At 33.9% G+C, this 16,853-nt stretch overlaps 1 protein-coding gene across 19 annotated transcripts in view; it reads left to right on the top strand.

Moving 5' to 3' along the window:
• Window positions 1-16,853, top strand: part of LOC119084566 (voltage-dependent L-type calcium channel subunit beta-2) — a 146,997-nt gene that overhangs the window by 105,504 nt on the left and 24,640 nt on the right. For 2 of the 19 annotated variants that reach the window (XM_037194594.1, XM_037194585.1), the window contains exon 1: window positions 11,631-12,773. The exons of 12 other annotated variants lie outside the window; for them this stretch is intronic. In XM_037194594.1, the coding sequence (XP_037050489.1) occupies window positions 12,657-12,773 (117 nt within the window). In that variant the 5' untranslated portion in view covers window positions 11,631-12,656. Of the gene's footprint in view, window positions 1-2,493; window positions 3,143-11,630; window positions 12,774-16,853 lie in introns of those variants that run through there. 5 more of the 19 variants (XM_037194602.1, XM_037194599.1, XM_037194593.1 and 2 more) reach the window with 4 other exon arrangements.

The raw sequence follows: 16,853 nt of genomic DNA, 5'->3' as shown, positions 1-16,853 counted from the left end.
CATGATCTTAGGACTAAAGTCTTGTCTTGTTAGATTGTTCGGGACAGCACCATATGAACATCTATGAACGTTAATATGGTTGAAATGCAGTTAGGAACTTTAAATAAGAGGACTTCGGCACACTTTCGGGACTCTTGTACTCTCTCATTGAGAGAGAGAGAGAGAGAGAGAGAGAGAGAGAGAGAGAGAGAGCGCTAATTTTTTGAAATTTTAAACCTTTTGTGCTGAAAAAGTCAGTTTTCTTCAAGCCTTTTTCGATGGATGCCTAAAGGACGATTCCTTCACATTATCAAAAATGAAATAAATAATGAAATAGGCATCGAATGCCCTTCCGAGCTTCGGTAGTTATGGAAAATTCTTTGTTGTCTTGCGGTCACAAAAAGCGTCATTACTGTTTCGCTCAAAACCGGTTTTTCGCATTTTCTGGTCGTACGACAACGCTTAGTTTACTCTTACGAAGAAAGTACTCCGTGTGAGAGACAAAATTGAATTTTTGCAATTTTGTCTTTGTTTATTTGACAGCTCGCTCTCTCATGGAGTACTTTTTGTTGAGTGGAGTGGACACTGTCCCGCACTGTCTTGCCTCGAGATTTTTTGTTGAGACATTTGGGATGCATTCCTCGTCTTCGACTCGAAAAACCACCTTCCCACACGCCTTCACAAAAAATGTCCCAGCAAGACAGTGATGTACTACTGTCAATTTCGAAGCTCGACTGAAGATCGCAATTCTTTTAAATTTGAACATCATCTGTTATCGGCAACGACAACAACAACAAAAAACGAGAAACTCTGGAAAATGTGGTTTTTTATAGCTAAATGATTGTTGAAACTAATGAAGTAAAAGATTGAATAGAAAATAGGTGAAACAACTGAAGTAACAGATTTAGTCATTCTAAAGTGAAACGCTTGCCAAACGGGGAAACGCTCCACAAATAAACGGAATTCCTCACACACTAACAGCTTTTCCACATTCACATTCTAACAAATTCGTCAAGTTACTTGTGTTAGACTTTCAAGTATTTGACTTAAGACAGAAAAAGCACACATTCTTAAAGGTCAATTTTTGGGCAACACATTCTTAAAATCGATTTTTAGCCGTGAATCGATGATGGCTCATTTTTTGGCCAAATAGAGAAAAATGTAGAAGATAACATTTAGCCAAAAATGTGCTTTCATGGCTTCCGGTTAAAAATCGATTTTAAGAATGTGTAGGCCACAAAGTGACATTTAAGTGGTAAGGATGATCATTATTGGGTGTAAGAAACAGATAAAACGAATCACATAAATCTAAGCTAGTTTTGCCGGTTGTGCAGAAGAACGTTCGTCTAAATCTATTACTTCGCGGCAGAGAGATGCTAATATGACGACTGGGTCGTTTCGACGGATAGAGGGAATATGCCGAATGACAGTTGGGTTTTTGAGAGAGAATTCAATACATTTTCTCTCAACCAATTTCAAAATCATTCGACATATTCCCACTATCCGTCGAAACGACCCAGTCGTCATATTAGCATCTCTCTGCTTCGCGGTTAATACCTATTGCGATGATTATAGTTGTAGGTCAGAGAAATTGGAACAGAAACCTAAAAACATTCATTGGACAACTCTGTTATGGCTTTAGTTTTCTAATATTTGTTAAAATACAATATATCTCAATGAGTCAGAACGTAAAATTCGACGACCAATTACATTCTTGCTTAGTCCAGCTAATACCTTAACGTGTACGTAAATGCACAATAGACATTTTTGATACATTTCATTCTCATGTAAGCGATTGTACCATTACCATCCAGTCCACATGTATAAACAACGTATGTTAGTTAATTCTGGCCATTCGTCAACATTATTTATCAACTCTGATAAACCAACTGAACTAAAATGGATAAGAGACGTCAAATTATACGAAATAAACGACAAATTCGTTGTGACTTCAAACGGTCCGAACGAAATTCAAAACGGTGCGTTCACATTGAGAAAATATGCATAACCAAACTAAAATGTAAACTTCAAAACAATAACAATGAGAATGTATTATACTACACATTGTGTGTCTACATTTGTAAATTTTACAATTGTAAATCAAGCGAATATTGTACAGAGGGATTCCTCTGAAAAACGCCTATATTTTATGTTTAGTTGTTTAACAGACGACGTAACTAAAATTATGTTTTGCTGAATGTTTGTAGTGTATATTGGTGTATCATACATTATTGCCGATAAATTAATATTTAATTAAATTAGATATGTTTGACTTGCGAAATTCATTTGCTTCCACTCAATCAAATCAAATCAAATAAAATGAATGAAAATTAAGTTCTGTTTTTTGTATACAATAGGTATACCTATATGCATACCGAGTATATAATACACAATCGAATAGTATACTAACGTTTTACACACCGCATCTTATACCAATTTTACTTTTCTCGACTACTACCGATCGTTTCGTTCATCATCTTACAGTTCAATACCGAACGAACGAAAGCCGCACATTTATTTATAACTCAGTCTGGTGCTCTTCATCTAACTGAACAAAGTTGAAGCAACAACAAAAAAAAAAAAAAAGAAAAAGATTTCGTGAAATTTTACTCAATATCATTAATATTTTCATAAACTTTCCTTATTACAATAAAAAGTGAATTTACAGTTTAAGAATCAGAGTCGTATTGACTGTAATGGCGTTTCGGAGTAAATAATTGCCATTATGTGACTTGTGGTTGGAATATTTTCGAAAATATTTGCAAAAGTTTTATCTCTCTTTTGTCGACATACAAAGTATAATTGTGCAGAAATTAAGATCATCTTGACCTTGTTTTTTCAATATGCAATAAAAGAAAAAAGAAGAAAATGCTGAACTAAAATTGTGACGGCAGTGTCGCGTATGAATTTATCCGTTTTATCGCAAACGAAAATTGTAAAAAGATTTTCGATCATGTGCCGATTAAAAATGATAAAATGAATCTGTTGAATACCTGAGACTGAGGCATTCGTATAAACACTGTGTTTACGCAAACGTATACCAATTTATTAACACCGAGAGCATAGAAGTTTCTGCGGAAAAATGGCGCACTTCAAACGAAAAGCTCAACCACCTCGAAGACAAAATACTACTTACAAACCACCGTTTCCACGAGGAAGAAAGGTTTGTCTCGGTTTGTACAATTTTTTTATAGATGTGACTCACGGTGAATGATGGTCGAAACTGTTGTGTTTAGAAATATGTTTACTACGAGGTTAAAACAAATTACATCCGGGAAATCTTTTTTCAATTGGAGTTGTTGATGTTGACGTCTCGCAATATTGATGACCACATTTTTTGTGTTTATCAATATGGTCTCTTGTATCAATGCACTACAAGCATAAATGGTACTCTAAGGTACTGTAACTGAGTACTGTAACTGGACAGTGTATCGAACAAATTTTGGCGATATAAAAAATTTAGAGAAGTTTTTCATGCAAAATAGGACTCTAATTAAGTCCGTTTGTATCAAAAGTAGGTCTATTCCATCTGTCAAAGTGACGTTTTAAACGTCGAACATAAGAAATCTTTTAAGTAGTCAGTAATTTCGTTGATTTGTCTTAAATAGTTTTTCACTAGCGAACGTTTTACAGAGTTTCTATGTTTGACGTTTAAAACGTCACTTTGACAGATGAAATAGACCTACTTTTGATTCAAACAGACTGAGACAGCTGTCATTCAAAGCACTTTTGCTTGAAGTGCGTTGCTGTCACACACTGGGTAAAATGATGATTATTTTGGAAAAGTTTCACTTAGTCCTTTGCTATGATTCATTGTAGAATCCAGGATCATGTTTAAGATTTCTTTTTCATTGGTGGTAAAATCGTTGCAGCAAGAATATTCATCTCTTACTCCTCGAGGGAGCACAGAGAGTCTACAAATTGTCGCCATAGAATTCAGTTCGGTGCGAGTGCCTTGACTTCCGTCTATTCTTTTCGCTTCGTCGACGACAGATCAAGGAATTTTCGGTTGATTTTCGAACTATAAACGAATTTTTCTGTGAAAAGGAAACATTTCAAAGACATTAAGACAAAGAGTCTTGTCGTTAGTTAACACAATAAGCGAAATGTTTTTTCCACTTTGAACCGTCTTCTAGCAATTGGTAGATGTAAGTTCAACAAAATGCACCGGTTGATGAAGTTACAATTGCTTGCTGGAGGTGTTTCATGCTATATAAATTGACGATCTGTATGTGTACACTGTATACATATAGTGTACCTCTTACAGCAAAAGCGTTCCTTGCCAACGAATTCAACTTTAGCTGAATGCAAAATTCAATTAGCCTTTCAAGTCTTTGATATGATAATTAACTTAAAACCGCATTGTCTTTTCCACACAACTTTCTTAAACTATAGGCGACTGTTCCGTTCCGAGGGCATCAAAGTGTGAGAGATAAAACGAAAAACTGTATAAAATTCATTATACAGCGTGTTCATTATACACAGTTGCCGTATAACATTCCACGAACACTTTATCGAGCATATATTATGGATGGATGGGATATGCCAGTGCTATAACTAACCTATTTGAATGAATGAATATCAGACTTTTCACTCTATTTTCCTCAATAACAGATCCATTTATACGTATTGAAGGAGTATGAGTGAAAGTGTGTCTAGGACACAGGGGTGTAATTTAGAACAATTTTTATTGTGGCTGCTCAGAAACATTTTTGATTTTTGTACCAGCCCTGATCTGGAATTTTGATGACCCAACGCAAACCCAGTCAAATAAATCGAAAAACATTTTAAATCATGGGCGCGCGTTAGCATAGCGCCCGTGACACAAGTCCTATTACTAGAAAAAATTTCAAAATTTTTTTTTTGTCGTAGACTGCAGAACCATATATACAGCAAATATTGAAGTTCTACAATTCAAAGACAAATGACTCCAAATTACCATTAAAAAAAACTAGGCGTCCGTACGAGTTCAACGAGCTATCACACGTTCTTGCAGCTTAAAATTTGGCCACGCAAAAAATCTTCCAAGAAGCCCCATTTCCATACATTTTGGTCAATTTCAGTACTTTAAACGAAATGAAAAAATCCTACGTTACTTTGTTAGTCCGTCCGTCCGTCCGTGTTTCCTATCTTTTAAAGTCTTCTTTAGATTTTGTTGAAATTTTGGGAGTAGATTCTAGTAGTCATTCTAAGACATTCCAGAAAAAAAAATTGGGGGGAACCGGCCTCGTTTCGGAGCTAGGGCTCCTCGAAGTTCCCATATAGGCCCCATATAAGAACACCTTTAAGTGTGTGTGTGTGGATGGGAACAAATTTGTTCGCTTTTGGTATTTGGTAAGCTCTGCTTGCCTCAATTTTTTTTCCTAAATTTAGAATTTTTTAAATTTTTAAATTTTTTTAAATTTTTCAAAGTTTTTAAATTTTTTTAAATTTTTCAAAATTTTTAAATTTTTTTAAATTTTTAAATTTTTAAATTTTTCAAAATTTTTCAAATTTTTTTAAATTTTTCAAAATTTTTCAAAATTTTTTAAATTTTTTAAATTTTCAAAAATTTTTAATTTTTTAAAAATTTTTTAAATTTTAAAGGTAGGGTAAATTGAAATGATCGATTATTAAGATTTTTAGCGTATTGTGATTCGAAAACGAGTATAGATCTAAATAACAAGCTTTCGGTCGATTTGCATAACATTCACAATGTTTTTTCGAGCTTATGCGTATGCATTGAAACTGTTTACAGATAAAAAACCTAACAAAAGCACCATAAACAGTTCAAATGGGCGGTATGTAAAATTATACTGGCTTTCAAATCTGTATACACTCAGAATCGATCATTTCATTTTGCTTCCACTTTATAAATTTTTCAAAATTTTTTAAATTTTTCAAAATTTTTCAAAAGTTTCAACATTTTCAAAATTTTTTAAATTTTTTCAAAATTTTCAAATTTTTTTAATTTTTTAAATTTTTTAAATTTTTCAAATTTTTTAAATTTTTTAAGGTAAAAGCAAAAATCAGACTCGATCATTTTATTTTGCTTTCATTTTAAATTTTTTAAATTTTTTAAATTTTTTAAATTTTTTAAATTTTTTAGATTTTTCAAATTTTTCAAATTTTTTCAATCTACTAATTCTTCCAAAAGAACTGATATCAGTCAAAAACACTCAAAAGAGTAAAAGTGACGCAAGTCCCTGTGCATACATCCAAAACAACTGATATCGCTGGAGGTGACGCATTCTGCGCTTGTACGCAAAAACTGTAACAGCAAAAATTTGACCAAAGAGATTCTAGAAACAAAATTTTACCAAAAAATTTTTGCGTCACAAGTGGCAGATGTTGAGGAAAGTACTTTTAAGAAATTTTTTAAAATAGACAAGAATATGTCCTAATACGTCCGAACCATCTGCCACTTTGTGACGCAAAATTTTTTTGGTAAAATTTTGTTTCTAGAATTTCTTTGGTCAAATTTTTGCTGTTACAGTTTTTGCGTACAAGCGCAGAATGCGTCACCTCCAGCGATATCAGTTGTTTTGGAAGTATGCACAGGGACTTGCGTCACTTTTACTCTTTTGAGTGTTTTTGACTGATGCAAATTTAACCGATTTCTGTGATACAATTGGAAATTCCAGATCATACGACTTGTTCGGTTCGGTTTTTTTTTTAAATAATATCAAATTTTAATTAATTTAATTAAAAAAGTAGATGCGCTTAACGAGTATTATTATCCCGTGGACCAGCTGGTAATCGGTCAAATGTGTTGGTAATTTACGTGGTTACAGCCAGGGTCCTACACTGAAATTCAACTTGACAAAATCAAAACCGAAATCTGCCTTTTTCAAGTAGTTCGTTAATTTTGTAGTTTTCGACAACAACGATTTTCTGTTAATTGTCTTCGGCAATTGCCTAAAATCGATGGTATTTTACGACAATTTTTATGGTAAAGTGGTACACCCGTGGTGTCTAGTGTGTCGCTTTATATTTTTAGGTCATAAACTTTCATTGTTTATTCTCTCCTAATTCTCTTCGTGTTTTTTTCCCGTCTTCGTTATGGAGCTTTGCAATGAGCTGTGAGTACCCCGTATTACTCGTGATGATATGCGAAGGTTGTTATTATTGCGAATAGTGTACGAGCATATTGACGGAAATTAGGATACGAAACAACAACAACAACAACACAACGTACAGTACGTTTTTCCTGATACATTGTACACCAACACCAACACCACTGTCGACTGTATGTATTTTCCGTTAGTAAATCAAATTATTCGAATGGAAAAATATAAAAGGAAAACGTAGTGTTTAAAGTCCGTCTCTACGTGGTGTGTTTGAGGATGTTACGCTCACTCTTGAAATACCATCGATCCGATACACGCATGCGCTTATTTTACACTTGCCTGCGTCAAGTACATTCCGTCGCAAAATGTTTCCTAATTTTCCAAATTTTATCAGTTTGGAAAGTCGGTTGTGTGAATGTGTTTGGGGGGCCCATTTCTTGTGTTTGCTGTATGTAAATAATATATAGTTCACGAACACATGTTACATTTCGGTTAGTTGTAAATAAAACAGCTGCTGAACAGTAACTATGTTGTGTGTGATGTTTAAATGTTACATTGTTGTTTGACGAATGGCTTATTGATTGGTGAACTGGCTGAAATTTTTGATTTGAAAATTTTTTTTTTTCCTTTCTCTGCTTTAACACCGAACGTGTGTGTCTGTAAGAAGATAACTTAACTTTTATAGACATAATATACGATAACAAATCACGTTTCCAACACCCCACACAACAATGAGTCACGCATCAGAACATTTTTGATCGATGATTAAATGACTGTGTACGAAACAGTCTTCACAATAAAATTTTCGGCTAAGGAAGGCTTTGATTGACGTATTTTGTCTATGCCAAATTGGAGTCCTTCCTTCACAAGCAGATCTTGGACTAAGGGTTTACTTACACACTTCCCGAAGAAGCTCATTGAGTGGATTCAGGTGTTCAATTTTCGATCTTATTGAGCTTAACTTAATGGCAAAATGTTCTCAATCTATGGCCACTTTGACTTCAAATATCCACAACCATCTCTGTGTGTGTAAAGCATGTTCGTCCTGTTAAAATCAAAACAGGTCCATCTAAGACTTGATTGAAATACCTGATTCGACCAGAAATGAAATAACTTGCCGTGGCATGACCTGACAGATTACCTGACTAAAGGAAAAATTCTTCCATTTTATGCTTATTCTCTAGTCGTTGTCAGTAACAGATAACAAATGGCAAGCTGTCCTAAAAAGATTTCGCTGAAGAATTTAAGCTTTTCTTTCGCCCTCATCTCAATTCTCAATGATTAAACGATCCCTCCTTTACTTCTTGTCTTGAAAAAGTAAGCGAGTGATATGAATGCTAAAACATTGGAAAAACTTGGTATTAGATTAGAACTAGTTTTGTAAGCTTTAACGAACCTTATCTTTCGTGATTCAGTTAAGAAATAGTTTCCGATAGTAAATTTTGTATCTCTAGTTGTCGACTGAAAAGTTCACATTTCGTATTGCCGTTTCAGAATAGTTACTTTACGTAACTAAGTGATAAATGTTTTTCAGGCACTGGCACAATTGTCACAAGATGCCGCAGCCCGAGTTTGACAATAGAGGTCATATGCCTGAATGCTTCACATATTTGCGGTTCAAAAATCGTTATTTTCAGCGAACTTGATGATGATGAATATTCGAAGGCTTGAAAATGAAAAATCCATTAGAAAACGCCAGTAGAAAAGTCTCGTTTTTATGTGTTTATTGACCTCGGCTTCGCCTCGGATTACCAAATTTCACACGAAAACTAGAGGTTTCAGTTTACATGATAAAATAATGAAAAGTCGAGGTTTAGTTTGAAGTTTGTGTTAGAGATATGGAACTAAATTCGTTTGGAATTTTTGAATTTCTACTTTTTACGAAGATTACGAAGTTTAACCAAATTCAGAGTTACATCGATCATATTACTTTGATTCTGCAACATTTTGCTGATGGCAGCCGAAAACGAGATTTTTCTTTTCCTATTCCTGGTTATGTAATGGATTTTTCCTTACTAGGGTTAAAACATCGCGAATTCGTCGCGTTTTTCCAACGTCATTTAAGAAAAACGTTGTTACTAACTTATGCTAAAAGGCTTTTTTAGCGAATTCTATTCCAGAACTCGCCTCCGGCTCGCCCTGAAAAAGCATTTTAGAGAATGTTGAAAGTAGCGTATGGTTTTCGGCTCTGAAGTCTGAGGATCTGAACGGGAAAATACGTTGATGCAACCAACTTTCTTCATTAGTAATGGAATTTTTGATTTTACAAATATTTTTGAGTACTTTACCGTTATTTCTCTCACTTTTTACCAATATCAGGAAAATATAACGATAGCTCCATTAAATACAATGCCCAAATAAGACATCTCTGTCGAATATTACCATGTGAAGTATGCTAAAGCCTGATGCTTCTTCTGTGAAAAGAAGTACTCAGAAAGAATAGGATCAAAGAATTTTTTAAGGAGTAGAAATCATTCTCCAAAATTATAGTAGGATTCTTGTCTAGGTTCTCCATTTGGTAATTTAATCGAACTGGATATTCTACGATTATTGGGTTGGTAATTTAATCTACCAATTTGTTTATGACTCTACTACTGTGCATCACTGCCGCACTGGCTACCAAAAGTCCCTGCGGAGAAATCGGTAAAAAGCCATTAAAATTCTAAAAAAAAGTATATTTTTCAAATAAAAATGTTACAGGCCCTTAGAGAAACGCCCAAATTCCCAGTTCGGCCAGTTCGGCACTGTGTTCACATTCAAACAAACTACGAGATGTTCTTACGTACAATTTATAATGATGAATCTCAGACCTATGAAAGAAACGCGTATCCGATGTTAAATACATTTAGAATGCTAATTACAATCAGTCAAAAACACTCAAAAGAGTAAAAGTGACGCAAGTCCCTGTGCATACTTCCAAAACAACTGATATCGCTGGAGGTGACGCATTCTGCGCTTGTACGCAAAAACTGTAACAGCAAAAATTTGACCAAAAAAATTCTAGAAACAAAATTTTACCAAAAAAATTTTGCGTCACAAAGTGGCAGATGGTTCGGACGTATTAGGACATATTCTTGCCTATTTTAAAAAATTTCTTAAAAGTACTTTCCTCAACATCTTGAATTGATTTAAAAAAAAAATTAAAAAAATTTGAAAAATTTAAAAAATTTTGAAAAAATTTAAAAAAATTTGAAAAAATTTAAAAAAGTTTGAAAAAATTTAAAAAAAATTTAAAAAAATTTAAAAAATTGTGAAAATTTTTTAAAAAATTAAAAGTTTTGAAAAGTTTAAAAATTTTAAAAATACTAAATTTAGGGAAAAAAATTGAGGCGAGCAGAGCTTACCAAATACGTATTAGGACATATTCTTGCCTATTTTAAAAAATTTCTTAAAAGTACTTTCCTCAACATCTTGAATTGATTTAAAAAAAAAATTAAAAAAATTTGAAAAATTTAACAAATTGTGAAAAAATTTAAAAAAATTTGAAAAAATTTAAAAAAATGTAAAAAATTTTGAAAAATTTAAAAAAAAATTAAAAGTTTTGAAAATTTGAAAAATTTTAAAAATACTAAATTTAGGAAAAAGAATTGAGGCGAGCAGAGCTTACCAAATACCAAAAGCGAACAAATTTGTTCTACCATACCCATCCACACATACACTCTTAAAGGTGTTCTTATATGGGGCCTATATGGGAACTTCGAGGAGCCCTAGCTCCGAAACGAGGCCGGTTCCCCCCAAAAATTTTTTTCTGGAATGTCTTAGAATGACGACTAGAATCTACTCCCAAAATTCCAACAAAATCTAAAGAAGACTTTAGAAGATAGGAAACACGGACGGACGGACGGACGGATTAACAAAGTAACGTAGGATTTTTTCATTTCGTTTAAAGTACTGAAATTGACCAAAATGTATGGAAATGGGGCTTCTAGGAAGATTTTTTGCGTGGCCAAATTTTAAGCTGCAAGAACGTGTGATAGCTCGTTGAACTCGTACGGACGCCTAGTTTTTTTTAATGGTAATTTGGAGTCATTTGTCTTTGAATTGTAGAACTTCAATATTTGCTGTATATATGGTTCTGCAGTCTACGACAAAAATTTTTTTTTTGAAATTTTTCTAGTAATAGGACTTGCGTCACGGGCGCTATGCTAACGCGCACCCATGATTGTTAAACATAGAAGATGAAGAAATGTAAACTGAAAAATCACGTGAAACGTGAAAAAGACATTGCCAATTTTATAAAGTTCATTCGACATCATAACGGATGCCCATTTTCACTATAAAACCATGAGTAAACAAACCCTAACAAAAAAACAACGTGTATGAGTGGCATATCCATAACCATAAAGTGTATTCCATAAATTTTAACAGTGTCACAAACACACAGCCACACCGAACACTCACACACTAAACAAACGATATTTTTTTTCTCTTCGTTCATTCCCCTCCAATTTTCCCAAAACGAAAAGCGAAAATTTATGTTTTCCATCAGACTGTACACAATACCATTCAGCGCATCAAAAATATAAACCGGTCGTCTCCATTGATATCAATTTACTAGTATCGCGCATCAAAGTATTCTCTGTATCGTGTAAGCTCGCGTTCTTTGCTATAATTTTCTCGGTTTTTCACTTATCAAAACGGATTTTTTGTACGAATAAATAAATTAGAAATTTTCGATTCAACTGATGGAATAAAATTTTATTTGCTTCGGATTAGTGTTTGAAAATTGTACATTTTATTATAACAAAAAAAAAAAATTGAAGAAAAACGAACCGAAAAAAAAAACTTTCGTCATTTTCCTTTTTTTTTTCTCCCATTCTCATTGACTGGTGATTACTATACAGTGGATAGAAAGAAAATGTCGTGAAAATTGGTCACAGTGTACGAAGACAATATTTTGAAACATATTGATAAAAATGTATGTTCAACTTTAGTGAATAGGAGTGTCAATGTGATGACAGGAAAATAGGAACAAATTGATAAGTTGTATTGTGCACACGATATTTTGATTGTAATATCGCCCATGGACAATGAATTATCGTTGAGGAGAATAAAATAAGGAAAATTTTGACATTGATACTCGAAAAGATTTTTCGCTTAGAAATTATCCTTCCACTTTTTGTATATGGGAGTTTGTCTTACCGACTTTACGTATCGTTCCATAAAATAAGGAAGGAAGGAAGACGAAGGAAGAAAAAAAACATGAAATCCGTTTAATCAAGTGTGGAATACAACAACATACTGGTGCTGCAAAATTAAAATAATGAAAACGTTTTTCTGCTGCAATATATATTCGCAATATCTTAATTAATTCGATCATTGTGTCAGTGACTGCACAATAACGTCAATGTGTGTAATTAGCTAAGAGTAATGGAAAATTCGATTCATTAACTATGATCAATAAACTGATGCTAAGGGACGAAGCTTATTTATAGTTCAAACAAAAAACAACAAAAAAAAAACTCGGTTCGAACGTAAATTCATGTTTGTATTTGTCGGTGGTTCGAAAGTGGTGTTAGAGTCGACGATAACAGAAGTTGGTCGAGCTGTACACGAAATATTCGCGGAATTTAAAAATTATTTTACAAAATATCGGGAACAGAGGAAGATTGGAGGCCTACGAGGCCCATGGTTCAACGAGCGACATCAGAAGCCCCGACCGTAGCGGGAGGGCATCGAGAACGCATGGGACTTGGCCTTGGATACACTGCTTATCAGAGCGGATACAATAAACTTTTTACACAGGTCGGACATGCAAATTTGATTTCGTTTAGCATTTTAGAAACGGCCGATGTACCGCGATAGATATTGTTAAAAACTGCTTGGCATTACATTTATAGAAACTGATGTTTAATATTGCATTGAAAATCTATTACTTCATTCGTTTGTCGAATTGATTTTTACGGTTCCCAAATGCTGCCAAAGAATTAGTTACAATCGTGTCAGAGTTTATCGAGACTGATAAATTTAACTCGTCAATAAACTCTTTTGCCACGTCAAACGCACGCATTAAGTCTCGAAGTCAAAGTTATTCGGATAAATGCTAGTAAAGATATTTTAGACTCGATGCTAGTTTTTCGTCAGTGAGCTCTACCGTCAATTCAACAAAATGAACTTGCAACGTTTTAGTTAGGCATCATTCATATAGGAAGTCAAGCGTGACAACTATTTGCATCTCTTTCTATCACATTTTCTACCATATCTTGTATCTCTTTCACACGCTTGGCATACTTTATCTACTTTTAATGCCGTACTGGCTACCAAAAGGTCATTCGAAGAAATCGAGAAAACATCTGTAAAATTCGAAAATTCTGGAATCACCCAAATTCACAGTATGGCCAGTGCGGAACTGTATCCCTCAATGTAATGTTATTCGTTCAGTTTTTCGACTTCCCAAAGAGTGTAAATCTAAAATATGAAGCACATGATTGCTCATTACTGGCCGGAAAAACTTGGAATACCAGAGCCTAATATTTGGGAATCGTTTTTGAGAATTTTTAGGAATTTAGGGAATTTAAGGAATTTTTGGGAATTTAGGGAATTTTTGGGAATTTTTTGGAATTTAGGGAATTTTTGGGAATTTTTGGGAATTTAGGGAATTTTTCGGAATTTTTGGGAATTTTGGGAATTTTTGGGAATTTTGGGAATTAATTCCCTAAAATTCCCAAAAAATTTCTTTTCTTTGCATTTTTATAATTAGATGCTCGTAAAAGATCAGAAAAAGTTCAAAAACCTTTAAAAACTATGAACAAGCCTTTTGAAGTAGTTGCGAAAGTTGTTACAAAAAATACTTTCCTTTTACGAATTTTGCAACTATTTTCTCGACTACTTCAGGCGACTCCTAGCATTCTGAAGTAGTTACAAAAGTATTCGCAAAAACATTTTCCTTTAACAAATTTTGCAACTTCTTTTGCAACTACTTCAGGTGGGTCCGACTCCCTATCAAATACATTTTTGATGATAACTTTTTATTCGAATTATATTTGAAACTTTATATGTTGTGGCACCAAACGATGAAACCACTTTTTTCAAAAAATATTCTAATAAGAAGTTATCATCGAAAATGTTTTTCATAGAAGGTCGGAGTGTAGACTGCTTTTAAAATAATTATTTTTGAGTTATAGCCGCAAAAAGGTTTTCTGTACCCTCTGAACCTTTGAACACTTTAACCGAAAATTTAAAAAAATGTTCGAAAAAAATGAAAGATACGATTCTCTAGAATTGAAGACGAATCTATCACTCCTAAAAATCGGAGACCACTTGTTCCCCTATCACCATCACCTCCAGTTTTGGCGATATACCGATTAAGCTCAATTTACTGAAGATATTATATTCAATATGTTCTGAAATATTTGTTGTTTTTTTTGGGAATTTTTGGGAATTTTTTGGGAATTTAGGGAATTTTTGGGAATTTTTGAGAATTTTTGGGAATTTTCGGGAATTTTTGGGAATTTAGGGAATTTTTGGGAATTTTTGAGAATTTTTGGGAATTTAGAGAATTAATTCCCAAATATTAGGCTCTGAGGAATACCATTAGATGGTTATCCAATGTGTGCCTTAAAATATGCTTCAACCTTTCAGGGTTTTCTAGTAGTTCTTTTGATCTAAGAAATTTCAAAAGATTCATTTGAGACAATCTTTTACTTCATTGGTTTCAGTTTACATTTTGCTATTTAAAAGATCGCATTTGCCAGAGCTAGCCACTTATTTTTGTCGTCGCTGTCAATAACAGATGTTCTATCTGCTGATGTTCATTAAATTACATAAATTTGCAGCGCCTCCATTCAAATTGTTTAGACGACGAGATGAAACTGTCCGGTTAAATCACAGCATTACAGACTCTCGGTGTCAGTTTTTATAATCTTTTGGGAATTGTAGAACCTTAGTACTTAAATTCTGGATATTTTCAAATTCATCCATGATTAACGGTTTTTAAAATAACGATGAATGCGAGACCAATACACTCTCCTCACTGTGCCTTTTTCAGTCCAACGAAAACCTTAAAACAATAATATTAAGTTCGCTTTAATTGTTTACAGGAGACATGGGGCCATTCACAAATTACGAACGCCAAAAAGTATATATTTCAGACTCGCCCCCCTGCGAACGCAAGACAATATGAAGAAAACTACCAAAATGAAGTGTACGATTTCGTGAATGGCCCCCAAGTGTAACATACGTCTCGATTTACTAAGCATCTCGCACCGAGATACCGTTTTACAAGTCTAGTAGCATAAACACCTATAGTTGTGCTCGAGGTTATACTATATGTTCACTACATAGAAGAACACAAGTCAGTACTTTCAGTAAGTGCTTCTGGTCACTTCGTAAATGTTTACTGCATTTAATCAATAAATGAGTGCTTTCCATGCAGATATGATGGGTTTATAAAAGTTTGATCAATTGATTATGCATCCGTAGCATCCATTAATTTCTCCACCGATTGTAAGAGAGAGAGAAGAAAAAAACTTTAATTGAAAATCTATTTTGGTTGTTACGTTCAGAAAGGTTTATTTCCGATCGTCCGATCAGAGGTATTTATTACTCTTTTGATTCTATTTTAAAATTGGAAAAATCGAAGTATTTTTGTTTTCATTTTCCCTCGTTCTCATTTCGATGAAACATTATACATCGGTGAATCGCACATCGTTCCTTTTTTATATATTTATGTTTATTCGGGTAAAAATTGCTGAAAATTAGAGAATTTTTACTCGACGGATATAAATTGCCATCGAATCGTATCACTGGAGGACTTACGATGTATATTTAAATGAGCTGTTCACGGCCATTAAAAAATTGTGAATGATCCAATGAATCCCCGAAGTTCTGAGCCTCACTCCTTAAATACGATTATATTTTGAGAAGTTGCACAATTCGACACTTTGAGGAATCTATTTCCACCTGGCCTTATTTAAGGGAACTGAAATTATTAGATTAACAAAATAGTTTCGTGTAAATTTCGTTTTACAGTCATTCACATCTACAAGTGCTGCCAATTTATCAATCTGGTTGTTATTAGTCCTTTTTGTTCCATACGAATATGTGGAACGAAATGGACCAAACAAACAAGAGATTGATGTTCTCTAAGTCGGTCAATCAGTCGTTTCTTTAGATTGAGAATATTTCACCATTTAATTTCCTTGAAAGAATCACTGGTAGCAGTACCGGACTGGCTCGAAAAAGCCCATCGGGGGCTCCATGCAACTCAATTTAAAAAGGCCCACAAATCAAAAATTCTCGCATTCCCCCGAATTCCCCGTATGGCCAGTCCGGGCCTGACTGGTAGTAAAAGACGCCTGTCTTCTAGCTATTTCTACGGGTCCGTTCATCCTTTGATACATTGGATCCCACTCCACCTTTGGCCCGTTAAATAAGTACAAAAAATGTATCATGAGCAACAGAACCACGAATTGATTTGTTTCAGTATTTACACGTTACTTGAATGATTACGAGTGATTTTTCGTTCGGTTCAGGCTGTATCAAAATAAATGCCACACCATGAATAAGAAGCGTTTCCACATATGACTTCTGGTGTGTCATTTCGCTTATACCTGTTAATCGTACGAAATCCTATCTGAACGCAGTTTGGAACAAAGTTGTCGCTTACCAGCCGAAGGCTATACCATGAAGGTAACGAAAGAAATTATTTACCCGAATCAGCTGTTCCAATCTTTACAATCTGTTTTCTAATCTCATCTGTTATCGATAATGACGAATTAAAAAACAAATAACAAACATTGACAAATGAGTATTTATACAGCAAACTAGGTACCATTTAACCAAATGAAGTAAAAGATCTTGCAGCAATCTCTCAATAATTAAAGT

Source organism: Bradysia coprophila, unplaced genomic scaffold (genome assembly GCF_014529535.1).
Source record: "Bradysia coprophila strain Holo2 unplaced genomic scaffold, BU_Bcop_v1 contig_87, whole genome shotgun sequence".
NCBI lineage: Eukaryota > Metazoa > Arthropoda > Insecta > Diptera > Sciaridae > Bradysia > Bradysia coprophila.
This window is presented reverse-complemented; position numbering and strand designations above follow the sequence as displayed.